Here is a 27,584-nt window from a genome sequence, read left to right as displayed (position 1 = left end):
TGCAGCAATCATGGTGGAGCGGTTCCCAGCGTTGGCGGCTCCGTTGATAAGCTACATGTCGTTGATCCATGGAGCAGCGTCAGAATGACACCAAATTCAGGCAGATGAAGACGGTGAGGCCTGAAGTGGCTTGGGATCAGCGGGAGATAAATATATGGCATGGGGAATTTTTCTCTCCTGCGCCAGTTAGCAAGGCCACACATCCCTTTCGGGGAGACAGGGGAGTTGGGGATAAGAAGCAAGCATGCTGGTAGTTCATCAAGAATGAATGTAAGAGGGGAGCCGCCTTCACATACAGGCATATCTGTTCCTTCTGTGGAATGCAAGGGCACCCAGAGACCAAGTGTTACAAAAAAGGTGGGAAACCAAAGGAACAGCGCACCCCAGCCAACGCACAAATTAAGATCCGCCCGTCCCAATCTTCATAACAATTTGCTGACTCTCATACACCTTCAGGTGCTGGCCTACCTGCTTGATAGATACGAGAGGCGGACAGGAGCTCATTTTTATATCAGGGTTTCAGATTTGGCTTTCATATCCCATCTAGTGCCCAGCCCACCGCAGTTCCCCCTCGCAATCAGCGGTCAGAGCTGCTAAAGCCAGAGGTGGCCAGGGAAAAAATTATGAAGGAGATAGCGCTGGGGAGGGTGGCTGGCCCCTTTCAGCAATTGCCAAGGCCAGATTTAGTGTGTTTACCACTGGGGTTGGTACCAAAAAAGGAGGAGGGCAAATATCGCCTCATTCATAATCTATCGAGTCCACCTGGGTCGTCAGTCAATGAGGGGTTGGATCCAGAACTGTGTGCAGTGCGTTACACCACTTTTGACACGGCTATTCAGAAATTCAGAGGCTGGGGGAGGGAGCTCTCATGGCCAAGTCAGATATTGAGTCTGCTTTTCGCCTTCTTCCGGTTCATCCAGAGGACACTAGGTTGATAGGTTTCAGGTTTGAGGGGAAGTTCTTCATGGACCTATGTATGCCAATGGGTTGTTCCATTGCGTGTGCAGTGTTTGAAACGTTTAGCCATTTTTTTGCAATGGACAGTGCAGGATGCACTGGGACAAGTGATGTGGTGCATTATTTGGACAATTTCCTGTTCCTGGGGCCACCTAATTCGCCAGCTTGCAGGGAGGTATTGCAGGGTTTCCAGTGGATGGCGGAGGTGCTGTTGGTGCCTTTGGCGGCAGGGAAAATGGAAGGGCCACCAACTTGCATACCCTTCCTGGGCATTGAGATAGATACAATTGACAGGGTATGCAGACTTCCACGTGACAAAGTAAGGGCTTTTCAAATGCCAGTAGAGGAAGGTTTGGGGGCACGCAATGTCACTCTGCACCAATCGCAGGTTTTGGTGGGGCAGCTCAATTTTGCATTACGGGTTATACCCATGGGAAGAGTCTTTTTCGAGGAATATCGCGATGGCAATGTCAGGATTAAAAGAGAAGCATCATCACACTAGGTGATCAGCTGAAGTGAAGGGCGATTTGGCCACATGGAGAGATTTTTGGGAGCGTTTCAATGGGTGGGTGATATGGCAACGACCAGTGCAAGCTAACACAGACCTGGAGCTTTATACAGACGCAGCGGCAGTGTTGGTTTTGGGGCTGTTTTGGGATCAAAAGTGGTGTATGCAGCACTGGCCAGTGGAAAGGGTGAGGGTGGGTCTGACTCATAACATCAAATTTTTAGAGTTATTTCCCATTATAGTGGCGCTGCATTTGTGGGGTGGTTTTCTGGAAAACAGGCGCATTGTGTTTTGGTCGGTCAGTAATGTGGGCAGTGAACATTCAAAGGGCAAAATGTCCATGGGTGCTCCGTTTGCTAAAAGAACTAGTGCAAGTTTGCCTCATGCGAAATGTGTACTTTACTGCTAAGCATGTCCTAGGGGTGGACAACTCAGTGGCTGATGCACTATCTCGTTTTAAGTTGACAGATTTCAGAGCCCGATGGCCGCAAGCGGATGTTCAGATGACGGCTTTCCTGGGGAGCCTGTGGAAGCTTGGTGCCTCATTGCTACTGACATGATAGCGGCTTCTATTGCGCCCAAGACTAAGAGTTTGTATGAGAAGGCTTGGCAGCTATACTTAACGGTCCTCAAGGGGGCAGGGAGCACAGACATTTTTAAACCAGAAGGGTTGCTTCTGTTCATTGTCCAGTACAAAAGGGGGTGGTAATGGACGGAGCATCTTAAACAATCAAACACTCACACCCATTCGAAAGATCTGGGTTTAATCCATCACCGTTCTTTAGCCCACTCTGCCACCCCACTTCAGACATGGCTAAATGCAAATCAGTCTGACCCTGTGCCTCATGGGAACAGTCCAGCCCGAACTGCCAAGCCATGCCTTCCCTGGACCGAAAACAAGCTTCCGAGGACCGGTTTCTGGCATTCTAGCCGTCTTCAGCCCGGCTTGCTTGAATCCAGTGGCAAAGTGAGTGAGGGACTCACGTCTGAGCATACCCTGCCACACTTATGGCGGCCAAAATCGGTACAAAAGGGGGTGGTAATGAACGGAGCATCTGAACCAATCAAACACTCACACCCAGTCAAAAGATCTGGGTTTAATTCATCACTGTTCTTTAGCCCACTCTGCCACCCCAGTTCAGACATGGCTATATGCAAATCAGTCTGACCCTGTGCCTCATGGGAACAGTCCAGCCCGAACTGCCAAGCCATGCCTTCCCTGGACCGGAAACAAGCTTCCGAGGACCGGTTTCTGTCATTCCAGCCGTCTTCAGCCCGGCTTGCTTGAATCCAGTGGCAAAGTGAGCCTTTTGTCAAACAGAGAGAGGAAAGAAGGTCGCTATTGTGGGTTAGGAGGCAATTCTCGGCCATTGCGTTCTTTGCAGGTTTGAAAGGTGTGTCCGACCCCACTAAGGAGACACGTATCAAGCGGGCAATAAAGGGGTGGGAACGGCTGGCACCAAAAGTACATGATAACAGGTGACCCATAGAGGCTGGTAGGCTGGTAAATATATTGGGAGTTTTGCCGCTGGTGTGCGGGTCTCCATATGAGACGCATCCGCTCAGTTTAGCGTATTCAATGGCCATTTTCGGGGTCTTTCGGATATCAGAGCTTTTACCAAGCTCAAAAGCAGACAGGGAAAGGGGTATCCACATGGCGGATGCGGTACTGGCGGCTGGCTTGTTCCAAATTAGAGTGAGGAGATCAAAAACTGAACCTTTAGGTAAGGGTGTTTGGGTCCAGCTCAGGGCAGTTCAGGGAGCTTGCTATTGCCCAGTGGCGTTGGCAGCGAAGTTCATGGTGGTGGGGCCAAGCGGCGGGGAGCATAGTTTTTTTGGTACATACTAATGGAACACCATTGATGCAGTTTCACTTTACCCGTCCATGCAAGCGGGCCCTGTTGTTGTTAGGGGAAGATACTGCTCATTTCACATCACATTCATTCCGAATTGGAGCAGCCACAACAGCAGCTACGCTAGGCCTCTTATCGGATGCCATCATGAGGGTGGGTAGGTGGAGGTCATCTTGCTTTGAATGATATGTTAGACTGCTGCTGGTTTGAACAAGGGGGTGGGAGAAGGTGGCCTGTTACCAACGCCCCTATCTTCTTTTTTTCTGTTTCATTTTGATTCTCGTGCAGTGGTGGCGAGGCAGTGGAAGCAGGTATGCTGGTGTGGAGATACGGTTATACACAGAGCAGGGCAATGGTTCAACACGTCCAAGGAGGAGAGAGCACAAAGGGCAAAGGGTTTCAATCACCATTGGATAGGGATTCCGGGGCAACGGCTGGAAGAGCTCATAACGCATCTACAGGGAGCGTTGGATAAGGGTATGCCTGTTCTAAGCGTGTTGGTGATTCTTTCAGGGGGTGAAAGCATGATTCCGGCTGGCAGGAGGGGGGTGAAGGAGTTTCTGTTCTCCGCACTCTCATGGGTAAGGAAGGCATTGCCAGATACCATGATATGCAACTCAAAAGGTGTGGGGTGACAATGCGCCACCGGGTGTGCTGAATACTTCGGTGAGAAAACTCAATCGGGAGGTAGCAAAGCGATTGGTTGGGCCGAAGGTGTGCTCTGTTAAGCATAGCTTGTTACAGGCATCTAACTTGGAATAATTTCTGGCAGATGGGGTGCATTTGTCCAGGGCAGGGCTGGAATTGTTTGTCAAAACCATATTCGGAGCCATACCTTTACATCTGGAAGGTGGAGCAGTTTTTGGGGAGGTCGAGAGTCCCAGTTGGCTCCTCGTCCTGTGGCGGGGTCCCGGGAAGCAGAAAAGGGTAGGGACTTCGTTTGACCCTGGAACAGGGAGCCAGTCATTGGGGGTCCAGGCTGGCAGGAGAGGGGGCCGTCCTGCTGGTGGTCCTGGACTCTCTGGCTCTACCCGAGTAGCCAGTGTTTGGAGGAAGCAAGATGGTGAGAGAGGAGATGTGCCACGAAGGCGCTGATAGACACCTCACATGGAAGAAGTGGAGAGGGGCTGGTTGTGTCCTGCTGGTACAACACTCCTCAAGTGCAGTTCTGGCAATGAAAATTGTAAATACATAATAACCTGTGGTACAAAATATGTGTGCAACCTTGTATGCATCAATGTGTGTTGGTTTGGTTTAATAAAATTAATCAAAGGTAGACAGATTATCAATAATGAAAACATGGCACTGTCCGAGAAATAATAAAGGCTACGCAGTGAAGACCAACACTTGTAAGGTGTTTTTGTGGGTGAAAACGGGGTCAAGGGTGGTCTGTAGTCAACAGCGTGGAGGACGAATTGCATCTGATATGCCCACTATGAGAGGCACCCCCCCTGGGATTTTCGGGCAGGAGGACACAGGTTTCGTTTCCTCAAAATGAGGTAGAGGGGTGGGTCGATGAGAAATGTGAGAAGGCAGGGAGGTATGTTGGTGATCCCCCAAGCCTAATAAAAGCGTTGGTCTCGAGGGTGTAGCCCTCTTTGTCCACTCGCCTCGGGATTGCTGGAGGGTCACATCTGGAAGTGGTTTGCCCACCCACCCATCCCTAAGGTTAGGAATAGAGTCGGCGGGGTGGGGTCCTGGGAAGCAGAAAAGGGTAGGGACTCCGTTTGGCGGAGACTGTCTGACCCTGGAACAGGGAGCCAGTCATTGGGGCTCTGGGCTGGCAGGAGAGGGGCCGTCCTGCTGGTGGTCCCGGACTCTCCGGCTCTACCCGAGTAGCCGGTGTTTGGAGGAAGCAAGATGGTGAGAGAGGAGATGTGCCCTGAAGGCGCTGATAGACACCTCACATGGAAGTAGTGGAGAGGGGCTGGTTGTGTCCTGCTGATACAACACGCCTCAAGCGCAGTTCTGGGGATGAAAATAAATTGTAAATACATAATAATCTGTGGTACAAAATATGTGTGCAACCGTATATGCATTAATGTGTGTTAGTTTGGTTTAATAAAATTGGTCAAAGGTTGACATATTATCAATAATGAAAACATGGCGTTGTCCGAGAAATAATAAAGGCTACACAGTGAAGACCAACAGTTGTAAGGTGTTTTTGTAGGGGTAAACGAGGTCAAGGGGGGGTCTGTGGGCAATAGCGTGGAGGACGAATTGCATGTGATATGCCCACTATAATACTGTACATTACCTAGTTAACAACTATTTACCTTTGGACTTCATTTCACCCTAGTTCCTAGTTCCTAGACCACAATCTCTAATTTCAGACAGAACATCAATACCACAAAAGTGACAAAAATGAGCTTTACATAACCTGTTCAATTTTAAAAACACAAAAGGTACACTTAAAATATAGGTAGAGAGAGACCGATGTTGGTTGCCGCTCATGATTTTGAAAACCATTGCCTCATGACTCTGAATCGATTCTCTGTTTTAAAAGTTTATTGAAAGCCTTCCCTAAAACATGGCACACATTAAACACTGCAGGAACACCTCTAATGGATATGTTTGTGCCTCGTAAAACTCGAGAAAATGATCCATAATGTCATACTTGGAGAGTTACTTTTTCCAACATTATACCTTTTAAGTTCACCTCTGATGCACTGTAAGTGCCTTATTTTGAAGGCCCCTTTCATTATCTGTTGTTAAAAGTTCTTATCTCTAGCCATCTTTAAAATTACTTCGAGGTTAATTTATCATGAGCATTTGTCAAAGTTCCTCTTGTCTCAAAATGTTTGTAATACCAAATTTCAATTTATTGGAGTTGCCATAGCTAACTAGCTTTGCTACCTGTAGCTGTTTTGAGTATTAGAGCATTAATAACGTCAAGCTGTATGCTGATTTCTCATTGCACACATAAACACATTTGTGAAAAAATATTTTTTGTAAATGTATCCATACTAATATAATAAAAAGAGAGCCCAAACCTTTGAGGCGGGTGATCTCAGGAACCATAGCACCAATCACAACACCCAATACAGCGTTGGAAAGGGCAGTTGCAGCAGAAAGACATAGGCTATGCAGACGCCCACCATATACATTTAAAAGGTAAAAGAGCCATGCCAGCAAAGTAGTCCCCTGTGGGAGTGTCTGCGTTGTGCTATGGGCGTGTGCTGGGGGCGTGACAAACGCTGGGGGAGTGTGGTATGTTCCGCACTTCATGCCATGTCTCATATTGTGTGCTAATCCCACCCTGCTCCCTTTAAATACCCCTGCACCCCATAATCATAACCCACCCTTACTCCTTAAATACCCCAACGCCCTCTCAACCCTATAAATATACCCTGTACCCCAAAACCCAAACCTATCCCTATACCCTAAAAATACCCCTGTACCCCAAAACCCAAGCCTAGCCCGTAACCCTAAAAATACCCCTGTACCCCAAAACCCAAACCTACCCCTGAACCTTTAAAATACCTGTTTACCCCAAAACCCAAAACTACCCCTGAACCCTAACAATACCCCTGTACCCAAAAACCCAAACCTAGCCCTGAACCCTAAAAATAACCCTGTACCCCAAAACCCAAACCTACCCCTAACTCTAAAATACCCCTGTATCCCAAAACCCAAACCTAGCCCTGAACCCTAAAAATACCCATCTACCCCAAAACCAAAACCTACCACAGAACGCTAAAAATACCCCTATACCCCAAAACCCAAACCTAGCCCTGAACCCTAAAAATACCCCTGTACCCCAAAACCCATAACTATACCTAAACGCTAAAACTACCCCTGCACCCCATAACCCAAAACTATATCTGAACCCTTAAAATACCCAAACACTCCAAAACATATACCCCAGCACCCCAAAACATATACCCCTATACCCATACTTACCTTTTCCAAACATTAAAAAAAATCATGCTTTTACCATTCATGCATTTACATTGAATTTCGATGAACATGTATTTGTGGTAAAAGCATGTAAAATGTAATGCCATGCGTTATAATTGCATTGCGGAGTCATAGTATTTTCGTAATGAAAGTATTCGAAGTGATGGTATGCGGAAAGAAAGTTGAGGAATAATGGGTGTTTACCCTCCCCAGGTAAGTACATTGGTCGCTCGGCGGTCCATATCTCCAGCAAGATACTCATATTTTCTCACCACCCATTTGAAAAATGCACAGGTCTCTCTCATTGATGGCCAGCACCGACATACACATTAGGCACACCTCCCGCCACAAGTTCTAGATTTAAGAACTTTAGAGCTGGGGAGCTACGTTCGAATCTCGGCATCAGCTCAACATCCTGTGATTCCAGGCAAATTGCTTTGTCTCCCCGTGCCTACCACAACTGAATGCGTTCTTCTGTAATGTAAATTGTGCTCATGCCATGTTGTCGAGTTCGCGCTATATAATATTGCAAGGAAAAATAAAGTAGGGAAACTCAAGTTCACACACTACTGAAAGCGCACTCTTAAGTGCATCAGCAGTGCACTGTGAATCGGAGGGTTTCACAGACCTGTCACAGATAAGAAATGCTATCAAAACGAAATCCTACATACCCGAACAACGTCGGGACGGGCTGCTAGTCCTCTGTATGTGTCTTTTTGTTGTGTTTGTGCTTTGACTTTCCAATATGTTGCAAGTTTAGTTTTCTTCCGGTGGGACGGAGCTTGCCAGCGTCGATGGTGGACGCATAAGTGCGAGGCTCCTCACCATCACCGGAGAATATCGTGTAAAATATCCTACTTCAAACGTGGCCAGGCAGTAAAAGTGTCGGGAGCCGCCTCTGGAAGCCCTGCTGCTGCATCGTTGGAGACCGCAGGTTGCGGAAACACCCAAAACTGACGGAAAAAGGTGATCCCATCTAACGCGGACCAGGCCGCAGTCCCCGGCCGTTCCTGTGAGGAGATCCGACGTGCGTCAGTCTGCGTGCGGGCGGGGATAGGGCCTGCGCCCGGGACACCTCGGAGGCCTGACAGAGTGGCGCCGGAACTGCACAATTTGACCGATAACAGACCCGGCTGAGGAGCGAGGGCACTTGCTGCTGCCAGCGGGACCGACACACCCCGAAATCAGCACAAGACGCCCGGAGGCGGAGACGCGGACTCAGCGACCGGAGGTAAACCCGAGAGCCGGTGCGGCGCCAGAGAACCTCCGCTATCTCCCATGAACTTTGTGAAAAGCGGTGAGCGGGCCGGAGAGTCCCTGCGGGGTGCGACTCAGGGGCAGACCCAAGGTGCGGGACAATTGCTCGAGCCTGGACTGTGTGCACGCTGCTGTGGTGGGGGGGGGGCAGGCACCTTGGAGAACGGGCTGTTGTGTGATGGGCCCTGAGTAGTTTGAACTGCCACATAGCACGCGGTGCACAGAGCCGGCGAGGCAGAGAGGAACTGAAGACATCAGCCGGTGGGTGGCTGTGTGGAGAGACGTGCACCCTGGGAAAGAGTGGCAGTGGCACCTTCACCCCCCCTTCCTCTCTCGACTCTAAAGTTGCGGCCCAGACTCACAGCCCAGCAGGACAAAGCCCGCCAGAACAGCGAGCCAGAAGTCATTGTGGGCATGGGTGTATGCTCCTTGCCAGAAGCCCTCGGGTCAATCCTAGGCACAACGTAGCCCTGTCTTGGAAGTGAGGAGGGATCAAGAAGCGAGAGGGTCCCGCATCTGGACCGCCTGATCCTTCGGGCCTGGCCCTCTGTCGTGGCTGCACACTATCAAGGCCTGCTCACGCCTGGGGCACATCTGCTGAGGCGGCCCGCATTTGGGGACACTGGCCAGAAGTGTAACACACGGGCTAACGGCAGGATCAGGTGAGCCCCAACCTACACTCGGTATTGACACTCTTGCGACCTTTGTAAGCACTGACAGAGGGAGCGGCACGTGCAGACAGTTCCTGGAGCGCGGGGGGATAGCAATGTGGCACACAGCACTCCCTGAAGTAGGTGCTGGGTAGATGGTTGTAGTTTGCCCTTGGAGCGCGTTGGAGAATCCAAGTGTGAGGGGGTGCACTGCCTCGAGCGAGTGCTTCTACTATACCGGACGCAAGACAGCCAGCGGTACTACTAAGGGTGGAACCTCCCATGGAGATACCGAAGGGCAGGACACCTCTACTCATACTGCGCAATTATGGGCAAGGGGCATAAAACCCAGACTAAGTTAATGTTTGACCAACGCCTGCAGAAGGTGCCAGAGACATGAGCAGAGGCTGCATCGCCGCGAGGCGGAGGACCGGAGGGCTCACTGTGCTCGGAGATTAAAGACATGCTGAGGACAATGGAGAAAGGGTTACAGGAAAGCATGACGGCGATTGGTTAATAGATGCGCTTACATATCGCATGGACCGCGTGTCCGAAAGAGTGGACAAGCATGCCGAAAGGTTGGACATGTCAGAGAGGCGATTGACTGAAGTAGAGGAGGCCCAAACAGAATGGGATAAAGACCGCAAACAATTCAGCAGGCTGCTCCAGGTTATCCAGGACAAGTCTGAGGACTTGGAAGAGCGCTCGAGGCGCTGTAACATTCGAATTACGGGGGAGGCAGAAACGACTCAAACTGGAAAAATGGAGCTGTTTGTCGAGAAACTGCTAGTCACCCTCCTGGGGGAAGGCGTCTTTTCACCGATGTTCATTGTGGAACGTGTACACCGCACGCTGGACCCGCGCCCGCACCCGGGGCACCCCCAAGACCGATAATAGCGAAATTGTTAAACTACAGGGACAGGGATGTGGCACTGAGAACGGCTTGGGAGAAGGGGAGGCTGCAGTTCGAGGGCATGGACATCTCGCTGTACCCAGACTTCACGGCGAAAGTGAAAGAGGAGAGAAGGCACTTCACCCCATACAAACAGCAGCTCCGGGATCTTAGCCTGGACTACGCAATAATGTACCCGGCGAGGCTGCGTATAAACAGGCAGGGGCACTCGCATTTCTTCACGGAACTTCAGAAATCGCTGAAGGTGTGGGCCAAGGAGCAAAGGAACAGCCTGAGGAGTAAAGCCAAGGAGCCAGAGAACAACAACGACCTCGACGAACAAGACTAGGAGGGAGGTACGAATCGGCATGGTACAGAGGTGGGGGACATCCTGAACGACCTATAGCTGGCGACTAACTGAAAGATGGACTACGTCACACAGAGTACAAGTGGCGGATCGCGGGGCAAGCAACAATGACTGTGCTGGGTGAGACCTTTCCGTGATGTTTCCGCACTATTGATAGGGCGTAACATTAGGCAATTGGAGGCTACGAGGCCCCCGTAATATAATGTGTCTCTTACACTGGAATAGAACAGTTATATGTCTGTGTGCAGGGGTGGGGAAGGAGAGGATTCCACTTTTCAAGTTACTAAGAAACACACATGGCCTTTGTTAGCACGGATGGGAAGGGTGATGGTGCAGGGTTAGGTTTATAAGTTTCCTTCGAAGGGCCACACTGACGGAGCACGACTTAAGGACATGTTTTATCGACCTCTGCCCTAGCGCTATTAGCACTTTTGGTCCATAATGGGCCCTTTTCAGGGATTGGTTACGGGTGCTTCAAGGGGAGGAGGGGGGGAGGCAGTGGTCTCAGTCTGACCAGGTTGGGGGAGGTTGGCTGTGGGAGGAGGGGGGGAATGAGAGTTCAGTTTCTGTTCACTCTGCGGGGGGAGTCAGTGGGAGGGAGGGAGACCCCAGAATTGTTGGCTGTTTTTCTCATGTTGGGGGCTCTGAGACGATTGACTCCTGGATTGCAAGTACCTGCTAATCGAGAGGGACTCTAAACTAATGCGGGCCCGTATAGCGCTGCCCAGTTTGTAACTTTACCTATTGTGGAAATAGTCTTGCCTAACATGTATAGTCGATTGCGACCTTGGATATGTCTAGATATTGTAGTGGAGTCTGAGGCTGATCGGGTACGCACTGTAACAATGCTGAGCGATGGGGTTTCTAAGGGGTTACTGATGAAAGGCTTGTTGGTGCCTATGCCTGTGGATGTGCTCCCCACCTCTTTGGTTCTGGGCCCTTTTGAATTGAGCGAAATCCTGACCACACCGCTAACAACAGCACCTACTAAAAGTGTTCCTGGGGGAATTGTACATATTGAGATGTCACGGTTGCACATTTTAACGATTGCAGATGCTCCATCGCTTCCCATAACAGAGTACCACTGTGATTATGGCTGAAGAGCACCACGGGGGCTCGAAAGATGCAGCCGAGTCCTTCAAAGCCATGACATGGAATGTTAGGGCGCTCAATGATTACCGCAAGCTCCGCAAAGTGTTACACTACTTACAGAGACACCACGTATCGGACCACCCTATCGGACCACTCCCCGATATTACTGATACTTGACTCCCCGAAGAGGAGAATTCCGCCATTCACATGGCGCTTCCCCCCTTACTTGCTGCTGGATGAGGTGTTTAGAGGGGAACTGGGAGAGGAGATAATACGTTTTTTGAAACTAATGTAGGCACGGTGGACAGTTTCCAAACTTTATGGGAAGCATTTAAGGTTTGCATTAGGGGAGTGGCAATGGCAAAACATTCCAGTGTTCTGAAATCTATACGACAAAGACTGACACACTTAGAACGACAGATAGCTGAACTGGAGAGGCAACAACTAGAGAGCATAGTCGCAGTTAACACTAGGGAACTCCAGGAACTGCTCAAAGAATTTAACGAAGAGGCAGACAGAGAAGGACGCCACATGGGCAAGTACGCCACCGCACGCACATATGGGGAGGGGGAGCGCCCAGGCTCCCTTTTGGCCAAGATAGTGAAAGGCAGCAGGCGACAGCAAACGTTAACCGAATTAGAGTCGGAAGCAGGTGTGCGACTTACAGAGGAAGAAGAGATTCTAGCAGAGTTCAAAAACTTTTACTCAGGTCTATACACCACTAAGCTATCAAGGGTGGAGGAGCAGATAGATAACTACTTGAGTTATATAAAAATGCAGTTTCTATCGAATTGGCAGAGGGAATTCATGATGTCACCCATACAGAATGAGGAGATATCAGACGCACTGGAAAGTATGAGACCCGAAGGTGTGCCTGGGGCGGATGGCCTAACAGTAAGCTTTTACAAAGCATTCAAAGACAAGCTTCTGCAGCACAATCCACTCTATTTGATGACATATGTGAGGTGGGATCCATGCCGCCATCCATACGGGAGGCAATACTGGTTACCATACCTAAACCGGGAAAACCTCCCACCCTCTCCTGTTCATATAGGCCACTGTCAGTGTTGAATGTGGATGCCAAAATATACGCTAAGGTACTGGCCGTACAGTTAGCGTTGGTTGCCCCCGAACTGGTAGCCCCAGAACAAGCGGGGTTTATCACTGCGCGCAACCTTACTTATAATATCCGCAGGGTAATGGGGACTATACAACATACGCGCCAGGACACCAAGGCAATAGCGGTTTTCCTAGACATGGAGAAAGCTTTTGATTCCGTAGAGTGGCCATTTATGCTGAGAGTCCTCAGGAAATTGGGTCTGGGAGAACCGTACTACAAATGCTGGGATCACTATACCACAGACCCATGGCACAGGTTCGTCTGGGAGATAGGGTCTCGGAACCGTTCGACATTAGTAGAGGCACTAGACAGGGATGCCCACTCTCGCCCCTACTATAGGCACTGATAGCGGAACCTTTGGCCTGTGCGTTCAGAGAATACCACAGATACGAAGCCATTAGCTACCCAACGTATAAGATTGGAATATCCACCTATGCTGATGACATTCTGCTTTATGTCAGGGAACCGGTTAACAACTTATCTTCGGTACTGAGGGAAGTGGTGCACTTTGGTGCGTTATCAGGATTTAAGGTGAACTGGTCGAAATCGGTGGCGTTCCCACTGACCCCTGTCACCGAGCGTTTTGAAATGGAGTATCCTCTGCAGTGGTCTACTGAGTCGGTGGGCTACCTAGGCATCATGCTGCACACTGACCCGGAAATTATGGTCAGAGAGAACTATGGGGTGGCTTACAGCAAACTAGCTGACGACGTGGAGACCTGGTGCAAACCACCATTGTCCCTAATGGGACGAATTGCCATAATGAAAATGGTAGTGCTTCCCCGCTTTCTATTCCTCTTCAATAACATCCCGATAGTCAATTCAATTCAAGATAGCTTTATTCGGTGTTTGACAAAAAACCATAAAAGCATTACATACAAAAACACAATTAATCTATACATCTCCTTCTCATATAAAAATTTCGTATAAAACATCATCTGGATAAAAATGAATAAAATACAACAGTTCATTTAAAATTCATTTACAAGACTCTTGGTATTCATACAGTCTGCTGCTGTATACGTATTATGCGGTGTTTATAAGGAACATTATAATACGAGTTTTTCAGTTTTATACATTATTCAAGAAGTCCTATACATTTCCCATAGACCCCCTGCATTTTACGATGAACGTGAGGAATTTTATCATTGTCACTATAGTAATTTCTTCTTGCAGCATATATAAGGTTCTCACCCCCCATGACTTTAGCAGTGGTATTAAATATCTTTTTCTCCCCCATTCATAGTACTTACAAAAAAGTATACAATGTAAGTTTGACTGTCTGGATGTATCATCACATGGACACTTTTCCATATTTGCCGACCAAATGTTTATGTTGGGAAAAGATACAAGCCTATAGAATGACTCCGTCCTCATTCGGGTCAGGAGCATTCTATGAAAGCACGAATAAATTGGTGCTAAATAGGCATGGATTCCCGGGCCATGTAAGATATTGCGGTGGGCTACTATAGTGGATTTGTGCCCATCCAAATACCATCTTCGTTCCGCCAGTAAATCTAAACACGCCGTTTTTAGAGATTTTTTTGATATTTGTGTGCATGTTATGGGGTTTATGTAAAGATCTGGTTTGCCGATGGAAAAAAGAAACTTTTTCACATAAGCAAGCCATGGTTGTGTGGTGGAAGCCGAATAGTTTAAACAATCAGTAATTACTTCCCTATTGAACCCTGTGTCCTCACATGTCCAAATCTTGAACCACAGCATTACTGGTGCTACTTTTATCAAGTCTATGATATGGATTCTATCCAGTTCACTATGGCACACAGTAGTAGACGTGGAGCGGGGAACTGAGAGTAAATATCTAAGGAAGGCGTTTTCCACTGTTTGGATCTGGCTGCTATCTGCTATGCCCCATATGCCTGCCCCATAAACAGCAGTGGACACGCATTTGGCAGCATATATCTTAAGTAGTATATGCACGGGTTTCCTGCCCAATCTCTTAGCAAAGTGTTTAAGGGCGCCTATTGTGCGGGCAAAAGCTAAATTCCTGGAGGTTATGGCTGGTGCCCATGTTCCCTTATTATTGAATATAATTCCTAAGTAGGAGAAGGTTTTAGTCATTGCTATCTTGCTGCTGTTTATAAAGATTTTACAATTTGGTGTGTTTTTTCGCAAGGAGCATGACATTGTAAATGTTTTTCCTTCATTTATTTTTAGGCCTCTTGTGGACATAAATGATGAGAAACCTGTTATGGCTTGCTGGAGGCCTAGCTGCGTGCGAGCCATAATCACAGCATCGTCAGCATACAATAATAAAGAAACTGAGGTGCCATTTATTTTGGGATAGTCGACTCTAAGATTATTTAAAACGTTTGCTATCTCATTGATATATAAGTTAAAAAGGAAAGGCGCGAGGATGCAACCCTGGCGAACACCCTTTGCTATAGGGAATTTTTTTGTTCGCTCTCCATTTTTGCCGTACCTAACCGCTGCGCCCGCATCCCTGTACAATTCCTGTATAAAATAGTGTTATCTAAAGCCTTTTTCAACACATTGACCAAACTTCTCATTCGCTTGGCCTGGGGCGGCTAACAACTCAGAGTGAAGTGGGAGGTTCTAAAGCTACCGTATGAGCAGGGGGGACTGGGAACCCCAGACATGGAGAGGTACTACAGAATTGCACAGGCTACTCACCTACACACCTGGATACACGGGAGTCCAGATATCCCGCATGTGATTATGGAGCGGTTGTTTGCAGACCCCACTCCCCTCCCAGCTATGATATGTGACCCTATAGATCGTAGAGTGGGGACAATCGACTCTATAATGACCACTAACCACGCCTGGCATTCCCTACTGCGGATGCAGGATAAAGAACTGCTGTACTCTCCGCATTTGCCTATACACTGGGTGACCTGGTTGCCTACTTTAGTGGAAACAGGGGTCTTCGGAGCCCTCCGCAAGCTGGGTATACACAATACAAGGATATGTTAAGACCTGGGAACAAGTCAAGCTGGGGGGGCGCACCCTACATTGCTGCAGAAATTCCAATTTCACAGGGTTCGTAGTGCATTACTGGAATTGTTAGGGCGGGACCTGGAGGAGCCGCCAGAGATCCCGGAAATAACGTACGTCATTAAAACAGCTGCGCCCCAAAAACCTATAACAAATCTATACAAAATAGGTCATAGTCATACTGCACTATGATACACCAAGGCATGATTGGCATGGCAAAGCGACTTAAATACACATATAGACGATAGCATGTGGGCATACTGCTGTGCTAACTCTAGAAGAATATCGCTGAACGGGAGGCATCGTCTGGTACACTTTAAATATCTACAGTGTGTATACTACACGCCAGAGAGGCTGCACAGATATGGCCTACGAGAAAGCCCGGAGTGTGAGAGATGTCATGCCCCAGTAGCAGACTTTATGCATATGGCCTGGGATTGCCCAGGCATGCAGAAATTCTGGTACTTGGTATTCACAGAACTGAGTACTATAGTAGACTCTGAGCTGACTGCATACCTGGCGCTTGCCTTACTGGGATACTCGAAAAGGGTGCCAGTAGCATTGCGCAAGCTGGTGGACATGGGCCTGCTTATAGCAAAAAGAGTGGTAGCAATGTGCTGGATGAGGGGCCCCTTGCCAACTCTGAAAAGATGGTCCAGTGATATGTTTTTTTGCAACACACAATCAGAAGCCGATGGTGAGCTGCTTCCACCCAGGAGACGGCCTAAGAACTTCTGGGGTCTGTATCAAACCTACATATATACAAAAGATTCGGGGGAGGAGGCCCCTGAGCAGGTATGGGAAGAGCAGTCGGACCGGGAAGATATCGATCAACAGGCAGTGCAGGAGTAGAGGGGCAGGGCTGAAGAGTCTCCTCGGGTATGGGACACGGTGGGTGGCCACGAGGGTAGCTCTACACATACAGAGTAGCAGGATAGGAGCAGCTCCTGGGGAGGAAGCAACAGAGGGTAGGTTGGGGCTGGGTAAACACACGATTAGACATCTGGAACGCACTTTCAAGGGTTAGATACACCAGGTAGGTTTGATAGACAGCCACAATGATTAAACCCCAGTAGGGACATTAGGGTGTTGGGGCAGGGAGTTATTGGGGGGGGCGAAAAAGTTAAAATAAAATGATGTATGTTTTCAAATATGTGATAATGCCGTCGGCAGAGTCATATTGAGTATGTATTAACCCCTTCGATGCTGATGACGAGCTCAGCTTGTCATCACCCACGGGTGGCGTGTGCTGATTACGAGCTGAAATCGTCATGTATCGCGGTAAAACGAAAAAAGCCGCACAGCGCAAGAATCGCCGCAGCAGCGATGCGGTTAAGGATGCTTTTTGCCTTTTCGTTGTGTACTTCACAGACCAGTTTTAATGTAATGCCGGCCTGAGAAGGGTTGTAGGCGAGCGGCTATGTACACATTGTATCCGGTGAATTAAAAAAAAAAAAGTTTAGTTTTCTTCCGAGGTTACTCATATCCACACTACATTTCATATGCTACTCTGGTGCTTGCTTCGAAAAATAGATGTTAAAGTTGTGGGCCTGGTCCCATTTGTGATAGAAAAGCCCTGGATGCCGTCACTGACCCTTTGCATCCTAATCTGTTTGATTCACTGCGGGCAGCAGGCAGGATCCAGGGGGCCAAGTGTGGGCAAAGGCTAGCTAACACATATGTTTTTTAGAAGTTCCTATGGCTGTTTAAATAATCATTAAAATGAATGCTTCAATCAGTCCGAGCTGCCTGCACCCCTGGCCTGCAGTGTACTCATTATAAGACCTGTGCAGTCACTCTGTCTGACTCTTCCCTGTTTTCAGCTGCCTGCAATTAGCGCACTTTAGTTCAATGACGAGTGCCTCGTTGCTCAAATGGATGTAATTTCTGATAGTTATTTTCCATGATCTTCATCAATTGATTTTACTCAAAAGCAAGTGTCACTCATAGTTGTTGCCTTAAAATACAACTGACTATTCATGTTTTTGGTCACAAGGTATCTAATCAGGGCACAAGGGGGCAAAACAAATATGTCCTCTGTGTATGGACGTTTATTTCCAAGCAATACCAATGATTAGTAGACATTGCATTTTGTGTGGCCCTAAAGAAAAGTGAATATCTCAATTCCAAAATCTTCTCAACCAAATACTGCTTTTAGTGAATGACTGTTATTCAGCTGTGTCTGGGTGGATGTCTGGAATAATACTTTATTAGTTAGATTATATTATATCATATTTTCAGCATTTGTATATTTACTTGTGCCAGTGATGTGCCCTCATATCAGTCTGAGCATTTGGGACAAAGGGGCAGATTTATGAGGCCCTTGCGCCACGTTTACGCCGCTGTTGCGTCACGCAAGGCGGCGTAAACGTGGCGCATCCCTACGAACGATTTACAACGTGACGCATCTAGGCAGATGCGTCACGTTGTAAAGCCCTGCGCCGCTTGTGGGCGTTTTGGCGCAGGTTGGGCTTTCTGGGGCAGGTGCGCCTCGCAAAAGTGGCTGAGTGAAATCTATGAGATTTCACTCAGTCACTTTTAAGCCAATGCTGCATCAAAAGCCTGCGCCTGCTTGAAGCAGGCGTAGGTCTTGACGCAGCATTGTTAAAATGGGGCACCCCGAGCCTTGCTGGAGCTGCTTCGAGCTCGTGACACAGCTCCAGCAATGCGCCATATTTCCGGCACAGATGCGTCACGCATCTGTGCCGTTTTTGCACCATGGTGCACCGCATTATAAATGCGGCGCACCATGGCTGGCGGAGCTGTGGCGCACTGTGGCGCATGTTAACTGGCGCATCCCTGGGGATGCGCCAGTTAACATAAATCTGCCCCAAAGTGTTTATTGATCTGACTGGAGTCATTCACATAGTGTATCTTTGTGTCTGTTGTTACTCTAAAACTTTCTGCATTTATGAATTTGGTCCTAAGGACATGAGGATGAACTTTCGTGTGTTTAATGCGTCTATAAATCTACAAATATTATTTATGTGAATAGTGGGGTTGTGCAGTAGGGGGCATAGTGTTGCCACCTATGTGGCTTTAGCTCTGCGTTTGGGTGGAGCAGATATTATGACTTTAAAAAGTGTTCCCTATTATACGCACTGGCGGGTCGTTTTATAAAATGTTGAAATGCATTTTATTATTCTGATTAATGAAATTGCCTCTATATTACTCTGTCTGGAGCAATTGGATATAAAAGAATAAGAATTGCTGCTTCCAATGTTTTGTTGCACTGCTTGAACTGGGTATTCATCTGTTGCTTTTGTGTGGGTTGCGTAGGGTTTAATGCTGTGGTTTGAGGATTTCGCCACTTATGGAGTGTTGTTTGAGTAGCTCTCTTTGCCGTCTAAGCGGTGTTAGGTGCTATGTTGATTGGTTGTTCGAGAGTATGAAGTTGTTGAAACAAGTGCCAAATCTTCTGCCACACTCACAATCACGGCCACACTGTCCATTGCAGTAATGTGGGATAATATGGCTAAGCACTTATAAGGTCCCAAAGGCGAGACCGATTGCATTGCAAATGCTTGTTTATTCTAGTTGCCTCTGACTTACCCCTCCCTGTGCGGACCCAGACGGACAGCACGGGAGACGAACCATAGCAATGAAATGTCTGCCCAGATGATAGTTCTCCAACAGCGTGAATACGTATGACCAATTCAGTGAATCAAATGTTTTAAGGCATATGACCGGGAATGCTGTTCCGGGACAAGGTCAAAGGCTGGCCTCATTAATCGGGCAACAGCTCATTCCAGTGCTTGGACACAAACTTTTTACTGACTATAAGGCAATACCGACTCCGATGTAATCCAGCAAAATACTATCCATCACAGTGCCTGACGCTCCAAACACCGACTGGCTTCTCCGTGGGCTGGTCGAAAATGTGAATGACATGAAAACAAAGGCAATGGCTGAAGGGGCCTATCTTTTATGGTTTTATGTTATTATTATTATTATTAGTAGTAGTAGTAGTGTTATTATTACTGACCTTACTATTACTATTATGAATCATTTCCTTATTGCACGAAGCTGGCAGAAGGCAAAGATGTCTCTAGGTCGGACCTACAGAGTATTCTGAGCATCACATTTGCCTGAAGCATGGTTGGTTAACTCTGGCATCCTTTGCCACTTTATTTGTATTTGTTTCAAATAAATGTTTATGTGTTAGATATAAGATGAAGCTAGATGTGGGGGGAAAGGAAAATTAAGTCAAGTTTTTTTAACGAATTCTAGGGCATATTATCAAGGGGGTTTATCTCCGCTTTTTTGGCTTTAAAAGCCAAGAAAGCGGAGATAAAATTATCTCCCTATTACCAAGCTGTCGCTAACACCAGTTAGCCACAGCTAGTAGGAGATAGCGACCATCTTGGGCCCCACTTTGCATGTCAGTGATATTTATCACTAATGAGATGCAAAGTGGGCGTGCCAAGATGTTAGAGACTGAAAACAGTCGCTAACATCGCTATCTCCTATTACCAACTTTTGGAGATATTCGCGCTAAGCGGGAATATCTCCAAAAGCTAACACCTGCCCTGAGCAGTTCTTAGCCATGTTATCCAATGGGAGGTGGATAACATGGCTAAGAGCATTTGCTCGATAATGCATGAATATCGCTGACTTTTCAGCGATATTCATGCATTTCGGCCGTTTTTTATCGCATTTGCGATAAACCTTGTTAATAGCAAGGTTTATCTGCGATAAAAATCGCCGATGTGCGGCGATAATTTTTGTCTCTAAACAAGTTAGAGACAAAAATTATCGCTAGTTGTTGGTAATATGCCCCTAGATCTCTCTAAGCTTGCTCCATGTAGCAACATTGTTGTGTCCATATCTAACTGTCTTTGTTAAGGACAATAATGTTTCTGTGCAGCTATTTAATTGAGTGAGTGAAATGTAGAATTTATCCTTATCATCTGCTTATCCCTTTGGTTTCAATAACTTCAGGAACATGTTTTAGAAGAACTGTTTCACAACTTGGTGATAGGCTATGTTGTAGCACTATGGTAAAATGAAAAAACCAAAACGAACACAGGGAGTCTGTAGATACCAGCAAAACGGCTCAACTGCTATCACCCTTCTCAATGAGTGTGAACAGGGATGCCCTAGCACTATGGTAGGCATGATAAATTCACCACTTGTGTAGTCAGCTATATATTCCATGTGTAATATTTCTATGTTGATATTTTCTATTATAGGCAACCCTTGAGGAGTTATTTCCAGAACTCGTCACAAGTGAATGCCCAGAATGTCAGAAGAATGCTCCTGTTGAACCAAATCCATCTGAAATAGCAGACATGATAGACGAAGCTAGGTTACGCATGCTCAAAGCACAACTGGTTTGTTTCAGTATTTCTTTCCACCTTACTAATGCTGTTTTAAATTACACTGTTATGCGAATATAATGACTGATATGTCAGGTAGGCAACAGAAGATGGAGCCTGTGTTATATAGGCTACAATTTTGGCATCATTCTACAAGGTTTTATTTCCCACCCATGGGTGACATAACTGAATTTAGTTCAATGCACCAGAGATGAATGTGAAAGACAGGTTATTGTAGCCCAGCAGAACCCTATCCAAAGCCTTGTTGAAGTAGAGTTATTGCTTTTAGGTCACTAACAATCCCTATACGGTGTTCAGGGGCACAATGATAACAGAATCAAGCCTATTTCATTATTCACAATAACACACATATGCATACACACACACACTCTCGCTCTCTCTCTCTCTCTCTCTCTCTCTGCACTAAGAAAAGATACACTTCTCAGTACATCTGTCAAAACTGCACAAGATATAATCAAAACAACATGAAGGCATGTTGTATGCAACGAGAATAAACCTAACACCCTAATACCTACTTCTATGTGCTACACTTAGAGAGCAAATGTAAAGCAGAGCAACTTGCAGTCTCGAGTTTCTTAGGGAGAAGAGTCCCACTCAATACCTTATTTACAGCAAGGGGTATTGTTATCAGTGAAGGCATGAACACAGTGTTCCTTGTAAAGGGCAAACATACACTGTGGTAGTGGCCTTCCTCTGAAACTTGGCTTTATCAGCACTGAGTGAGATGTAGCATCTTCTAGGAGCACTGGCAGAGGATGAGACAATCTTCTGGTTGAATCACGTACGATAATCTGGGCAAAGAACCTCTCCTGACAAGTGGTGAAATGGTTGTCCTTATATACTAAATCATATTAGAGACTGACATTTCTGACATAAGAGGACACAAAATCAGACTACACTATTTTGGCTATGTATCAGTACATGTTCTTATTTGACTTTGACATAGTGATAAGTAGACACTTGACTAAGACTGATGTCGCATCAGGTGTTATAACTGTGTCATTAGTTGAACGACCTGACACTTTCACTGTTCTTAGAAAGATGAGGTCAGGCGAATTTGAGTCAAATGATAGACATTGTATTGTGTTGTATTGTAAATGCGTTTATAAAGCGCTTACTACCCTGACGAGATGTTGAGGTGACTTTATTGTGAGTAGCAAGCTACTCCGGAACCCACAAAGCATTAGTTGGGAATTAGTATAGTGAAATAGTGAAATATGAAAATAATTTGAGCAGTGGATATGTTAGTCTGTTATTTTGATTGAGAAGGATAGTGGAGGAATGGAAGAGGTAAGGGTATGTATTTATATAGAACTTGCTCCCCTGATGTGATGTTGTAGCACCTTTTGGTGAGTGGCAGGCTACTCTGGACCTCAAAAAGGATTAGCAGTGAATTAGTGTAGCATTACTGTGTAGGAAAATATCAAATACATTTGATTTGAGTGGTGGACACGTTAGTCAGTTATTCGGATTATAAAAGAAATAGTGGAGCAATAGGAGGAGGAAGGGCCTAAAAAATGTTTGATATTTCTTTTAGTTCATAAAAGAGGTGGAGGGGGAAAAGTCTGAGGGAAGGGTTTAGAAAGGCTTGATTGGGTAATCTGAATAATAAACAAGAATTTGCAATGCAGTAGGTTTCGAGTTCGTGTGAGTTTGGGCTATTGGCATTGTAAATGACAATGCCTTCATTTATGTTTTAGATTTTGAAACATAAATAAAAGGCATTATCATTTACAATAGTAATAGCTTAAATAGCTTAAACTCTTGCAAATGCGAGACCTATTGCATTCAATAAAGACCCTTCTCGACCGCTTGTTAGATTGTATATATCAGAGCAAGAGACCAGCCTGCGATGACTTCAAAATAGTGATAATAGTAGTGAATAGTGCAGTGAAGAAGATATGTAAGTTTTGTAAATTACATAGACACAAAGTATGAAGAGAGAGTTATATATGATCTGAGCTGTACACACTAACAAAGAGCTCCAACACCTTTCACTCTGTGATTACACTGTTGCGGCTCAGGAGCAAGAGCGGAAGGGGCGGCTATTTCTTGCCCTCTCTGTGGTTTAAATCTGCAGTGTGGCATTGCATAATGTCATTGCTAAATTTTGGCCTAATAAAAACACTCCAGCTGAAGAAGGGCCCAGGCTTTGCCTCCTGTTGCAGAGTGGGTTGTGATTTATGGCACGTTTAGAGGGAGGGAGGGATTATCTCAGCTGCAGCTCCGGCTCCCAACAGTGGCCCCGCTATTACTAGTGAGCGAGAGGTACTAAGGTGGTGGTATTGGTATTGATGGTGGTGGTATTGGTATTGCTGGTGGTGGTAATGGTAATGGTGGTATTAGTGCTTTTGCTATTGGTGGCATTGGTGGTGGTGGGATTGGTAGTGTTGGTATTGGTTGTGCTGGTATTGGTGGTGCTGGTATTGGTTTATTGGTGGTGGTGGTATTGGTGGCATTGGTGGTGGTGGTATAAGTGGTGGTAGAATTGCATTGGTGGCCGTGGTTATTGTGGTGGTGGTATTGGTGAAGGTATTGTTATTGACTGTGGTATTGGTGGTGGTTGAATAGGTGGTGGTATTGGTGGTAGGGGTATTGATGGTGGTTGTGGTAGTGGTGGTGGTATTGGTGGTGGTATTGGTGGTGTTGGTATTGGTGACCATGGTATTGGTGGTGGTGGTATTGGTGGTGGAGCTATTGGCAGTGGCAGTGGTATTGGTGGTGGAATTGGTGGAGGGGGGGGTGTTGATGTGGTACTGGTGGTGGTGGTGACATTGTTGGTGGTGGTATTGGTGGTGGTAGTATTGGTGGTGGTGCTATTGGCAGTGGTGGCGGTATTGGTGGTGGTATTGGTGAAGGTGGTGGTATTGATGTGGTGCTGGTGGTGGTGGTATTGTACTGTAGTTCCTATATTCCCAATAGGCTCTGCACATTGGAATAATATATCCTATAGTTTAGACCTAGGACTGAGGTCGACTAGGTCTCTATCAAATACATTAAACTTAATAGTGAGTGCCAGCCAGCTCAGAGGTCACTAGAAACTTTCTTGAATTCACAAGAAGGGATTAGTTCCTGACAACCGCATAAACATGACAACTTTGTTTCCTAAGAATAAGAGTTGTATCTCCAGAGTCACAGAAACAATAGATAAATATTTCACCTAGTCAATTGTGCATTCTTCCTTTCAACAGAGGTGCAGAGAAATAGAGAGATTTTCAATAAAAGAATTTATTGAACAGTCTTCTTTCTCATGCAAGTAAAGTGAACTGCAACAATCGTAATGCAGACTGTAAAGTATAATGTTACAGCGAGAGCAATGTTATAAAATAATACTGTAAGAGCATTGTATGGTTTCAAAACCATATAGAAATACATACATAAATAATAATGACTAAAAGTACTCAACTGGTGCTTCTAAAATACGCCTACCCCGATGTACCTAACCTAAGTCTAGTACGTGGGAAGAAGTAAGTGTGGTGTTGCAAAGGTTTAGTTTTCTTTGCCAAGAATCTATCCAAGATTTCTCCTAGGTTCTAATCAGCTCCATACCTTAGTTTAGAATGAAGGAGGTCTAGTGTCTCTTGTCTCGGGACTTGATTTCCAAACACCCAGCAAGGGGAGCTTGAAAACACTGAAGCTGGATTCTCGCCAAGAGAAATGCAGCCTCTCGATCAGTGCGTCAGCTTGAGGGTCGGCTTCCTTCAGCACTTGCTGTAGAGAGCTGCGTTGGGCAAGTAGATAGTCGAACTGCTCCGAACCGCTGTGTCTTGCTAGAGCAAGTGAAGGCATATTTATACCTTAAAGGTGCCTAGTTTGACGTAAAGTCGGGCATAATAACATCAGTAAAGAACCCCAAGGGAATAGTAGTTCTTGGTAAAGTATATGAGTTCTTGGACAAATCAATATTCAAGCAAGGGGAGGTCCCTAACTGCTTAAGCCGATTTTCCAAGAAATCGTTGTGACGTTTTGGTACGGGTGGAAGTAGCCATGCCTGTATTTGGACTGCATGAGGTATGTCTAAATAAGGGAATGATTTCTATGCCTATATTAGGGCAATGTGAATTGTACCTATATAAGGGCATGGATCGGGAAAATTCACTTGGATCCTAAAACGCCATACAACACCCACTCCACTTTATTACGTATGACATTTACTAAATGCCCTTCTCGACCGCTTGTTAGATTGTATATATCAGAGCAAGAGACCAGCCTCTAAGCTCTAAGTTCTAAGCACAAAAACATATCTAAAACATGATGTGTTAAAACCCCATCCTAATACATAAAATGCATTTGAAATGGCTGTACATGAAAAAGAGCATTTGTGCTGTACGCATTTTTAAAAAAAAGCAATGTTTCATTCAAAGCATATAGATGATATTTAAACAACGTTATCTGAATGAACCATGAAAAATACATTGATGAAAACGGCTCTGAAATACAGAAAAAAGGTTGAGACCATTCCATGACATAATTCATAATTATTGTGGACAAGGTCAAATATTGTCTCTTGGAAGTATTCAAATAATTCTTGTTCTCTACGAATAGTCCTACTTTAAGCAGATTACTTTGTGCCCCCCCCAAAAATTCAATTTTGGAAAAGAGTCAAATCATGGAAAAATAGAGTTCCGAAGTTAGAAGTTTTTTTTGGAAAGTGAAGGTCGAATACAGAGTCTCACAGAACACTGGGTGCTAACTTCAAAAGTCAGTGTCATTGTTTGGAGAAAACATCAAATCTTCTAAGCTGGTAAAGAATTTGTCTACTACTGTAGGTGAAAGTTGGACTAGCTCGTTAAGCAGTTCAACCGCACATAGATGCGAAGTATCGCCGTCAGCCTCAGTAGCAATGTTCGAAGTAGATGTTACTGTGTGCCTGTCGCTCCACGTATCTCACCGTCTGCAGTTGGCGTCTGTGAGATCTCAATGAATGCCGTCATCAGGATTGGTAGCCGCTGGGGACAACACAGTGCATGAGCCGTTACCGGTCCGTACAATGTTGGCAGGACTGATGGGAGTGTCAGACAGATGTCTACCACGCATTCTTATCCTCATAGCAGGCATCATAGAGCAGGAAGGAGGCTAGAAACCACATGGTGTTTAGATCCCTTAAACGAACCAAGCCCAGAATCTGTATCATGTTCTCACGGCACTTCATTGCCAGGAGAGTGTTCTCTAAGATAATCTGGGTGTCACTGGTGATTTGACTTTCCATATCAGAGCAGAATGAATAAAAATAGTATTCCTGCCATGAGACCGAATACGAGAGGCAGGCCGCCAAACACTGAGTGCACGAAGTTTGGAAATATGCCTAGGACTGCTTCAAAGGGTGCTAAAAGTCCCCAAAAAATCGTCTTAAATACATGTACAATACCACTGGTATCAGACATGTTTAAGATACGACCAAACATTTCTGAGAAATGTATAGGGCAGTTTGTGGATAAAAGGGCATGTATCTCTGCAGAAGTCCTTGCAACTTGCAGATCATACGTCTCTTTGGCCGGGGTCAGTGGCACAGTTTTTTGTAAAAGAATGGCTTTCATTTTCCTTAAAGTTTCAATTTGTATGGAAGAGATGTTCAGTGAAGGTGACTCCCCGTCTGTCTTAGTTTTAGGAAACAATACTTGCATACCGCAAGTGACTAAGTGTGGGCGAAATTTGAAAATTCGCAGTCCACAAAATCCGCGCATTTGTGCGAACTTGCAAATTGTTTTATTTTGGCGTGTTCGCAGGTTTTTTTTAGTGTGGCTATCGCGAACTTACCCATGTGGTCATTTTTGGGCGCGGCCATCTTGTTCGCGGGAGGAAAACAACTCAGCAAACTCAGAATCAAGGTAAGTCAACGCAGCGCGTGCAAGATTGTAGTTTCTGAAGCGCAAACAACAAAAAAAATCACGAACTCGCGTATTGCGGATTGTTTGGCAATTTTCCACGATTCGCGGATCGAGAAATTGCCAAAAATCCACAAATTTCGGGAGCGGAATGAACTTTCAGCCCATGCTTACAAGTGACCCTGGCTGACACAGTTACGTGATAGGCTATTCCTGGCAACATGCCACAGCAGCTGTGATCATTCAATATAGTATAACTTCCATTAGAAAGCTACCCAAAAATTTGGATCTATCACTGCAGCTGGAGAACCTTGCAGGTGGCAGGATAAGTTGGTCGAAGAACCATCACAGGTCCCGTGTAAGTTAATACCCTGACATAAAAGTGTACTGCATAGTGCGTTTTTGCAGTTTGTACCACTAAGATATACTTATTTACCCCTACTCCAATATCTGTGTGTACATGGTAAATCCCAGGATGTCTTGATGTATTCTTTACCCAACCTTTCATATACGCTCGAACAATACTGAAAATGGAAACATGTCACAGGCAGGGTGATTGCCCCATGTATTATTCATTCTGTTGCTGGTTTTTCAGAAACAGTGAATGGTTATCTTTCCAGTTTTTCAATGCTCAGCCCCGTATAGTGTGCTCTACTCTGTGCCAAAGTAATTTGTAAGGTTAAATACAGAAAACAATGACGTGGTGTTGATTAGACGCCATGGCACATAGCCAGAACGAAGATTTTGCAACAACCAGCCCAACAGTATTATAAAATGCAATTGCGACTGACCATGTTGTAACATGATCAACTCCTGTTCCATTATGTCAATGGCAGAGGATACTATGC

At 46.0% G+C, this 27,584-nt stretch overlaps 1 protein-coding gene across 1 annotated transcript in view; it reads left to right on the top strand.

Moving 5' to 3' along the window:
* LOC147733269 (sperm-specific sodium:proton exchanger-like) overlaps nucleotides 1–27,584 on the top strand; it is a 7,973,824-nt gene that overhangs the window by 3,731,221 nt on the left and 4,215,019 nt on the right. The window contains exon 12 of the mRNA XM_086956195.1: nucleotides 20,765–20,905. Coding sequence (XP_086812321.1) covers nucleotides 20,765–20,905 — 141 coding nt within the window. The remainder of the gene's footprint in view (nucleotides 1–20,764; nucleotides 20,906–27,584) is intronic.

The sequence above is a fragment of the Lissotriton vulgaris genome, chromosome 2_1, assembly GCF_964263255.1.
Source record: "Lissotriton vulgaris chromosome 2_1, aLisVul1.2, whole genome shotgun sequence".
Lineage (NCBI taxonomy): Eukaryota > Metazoa > Chordata > Amphibia > Caudata > Salamandridae > Lissotriton > Lissotriton vulgaris.
This window is presented reverse-complemented; position numbering and strand designations above follow the sequence as displayed.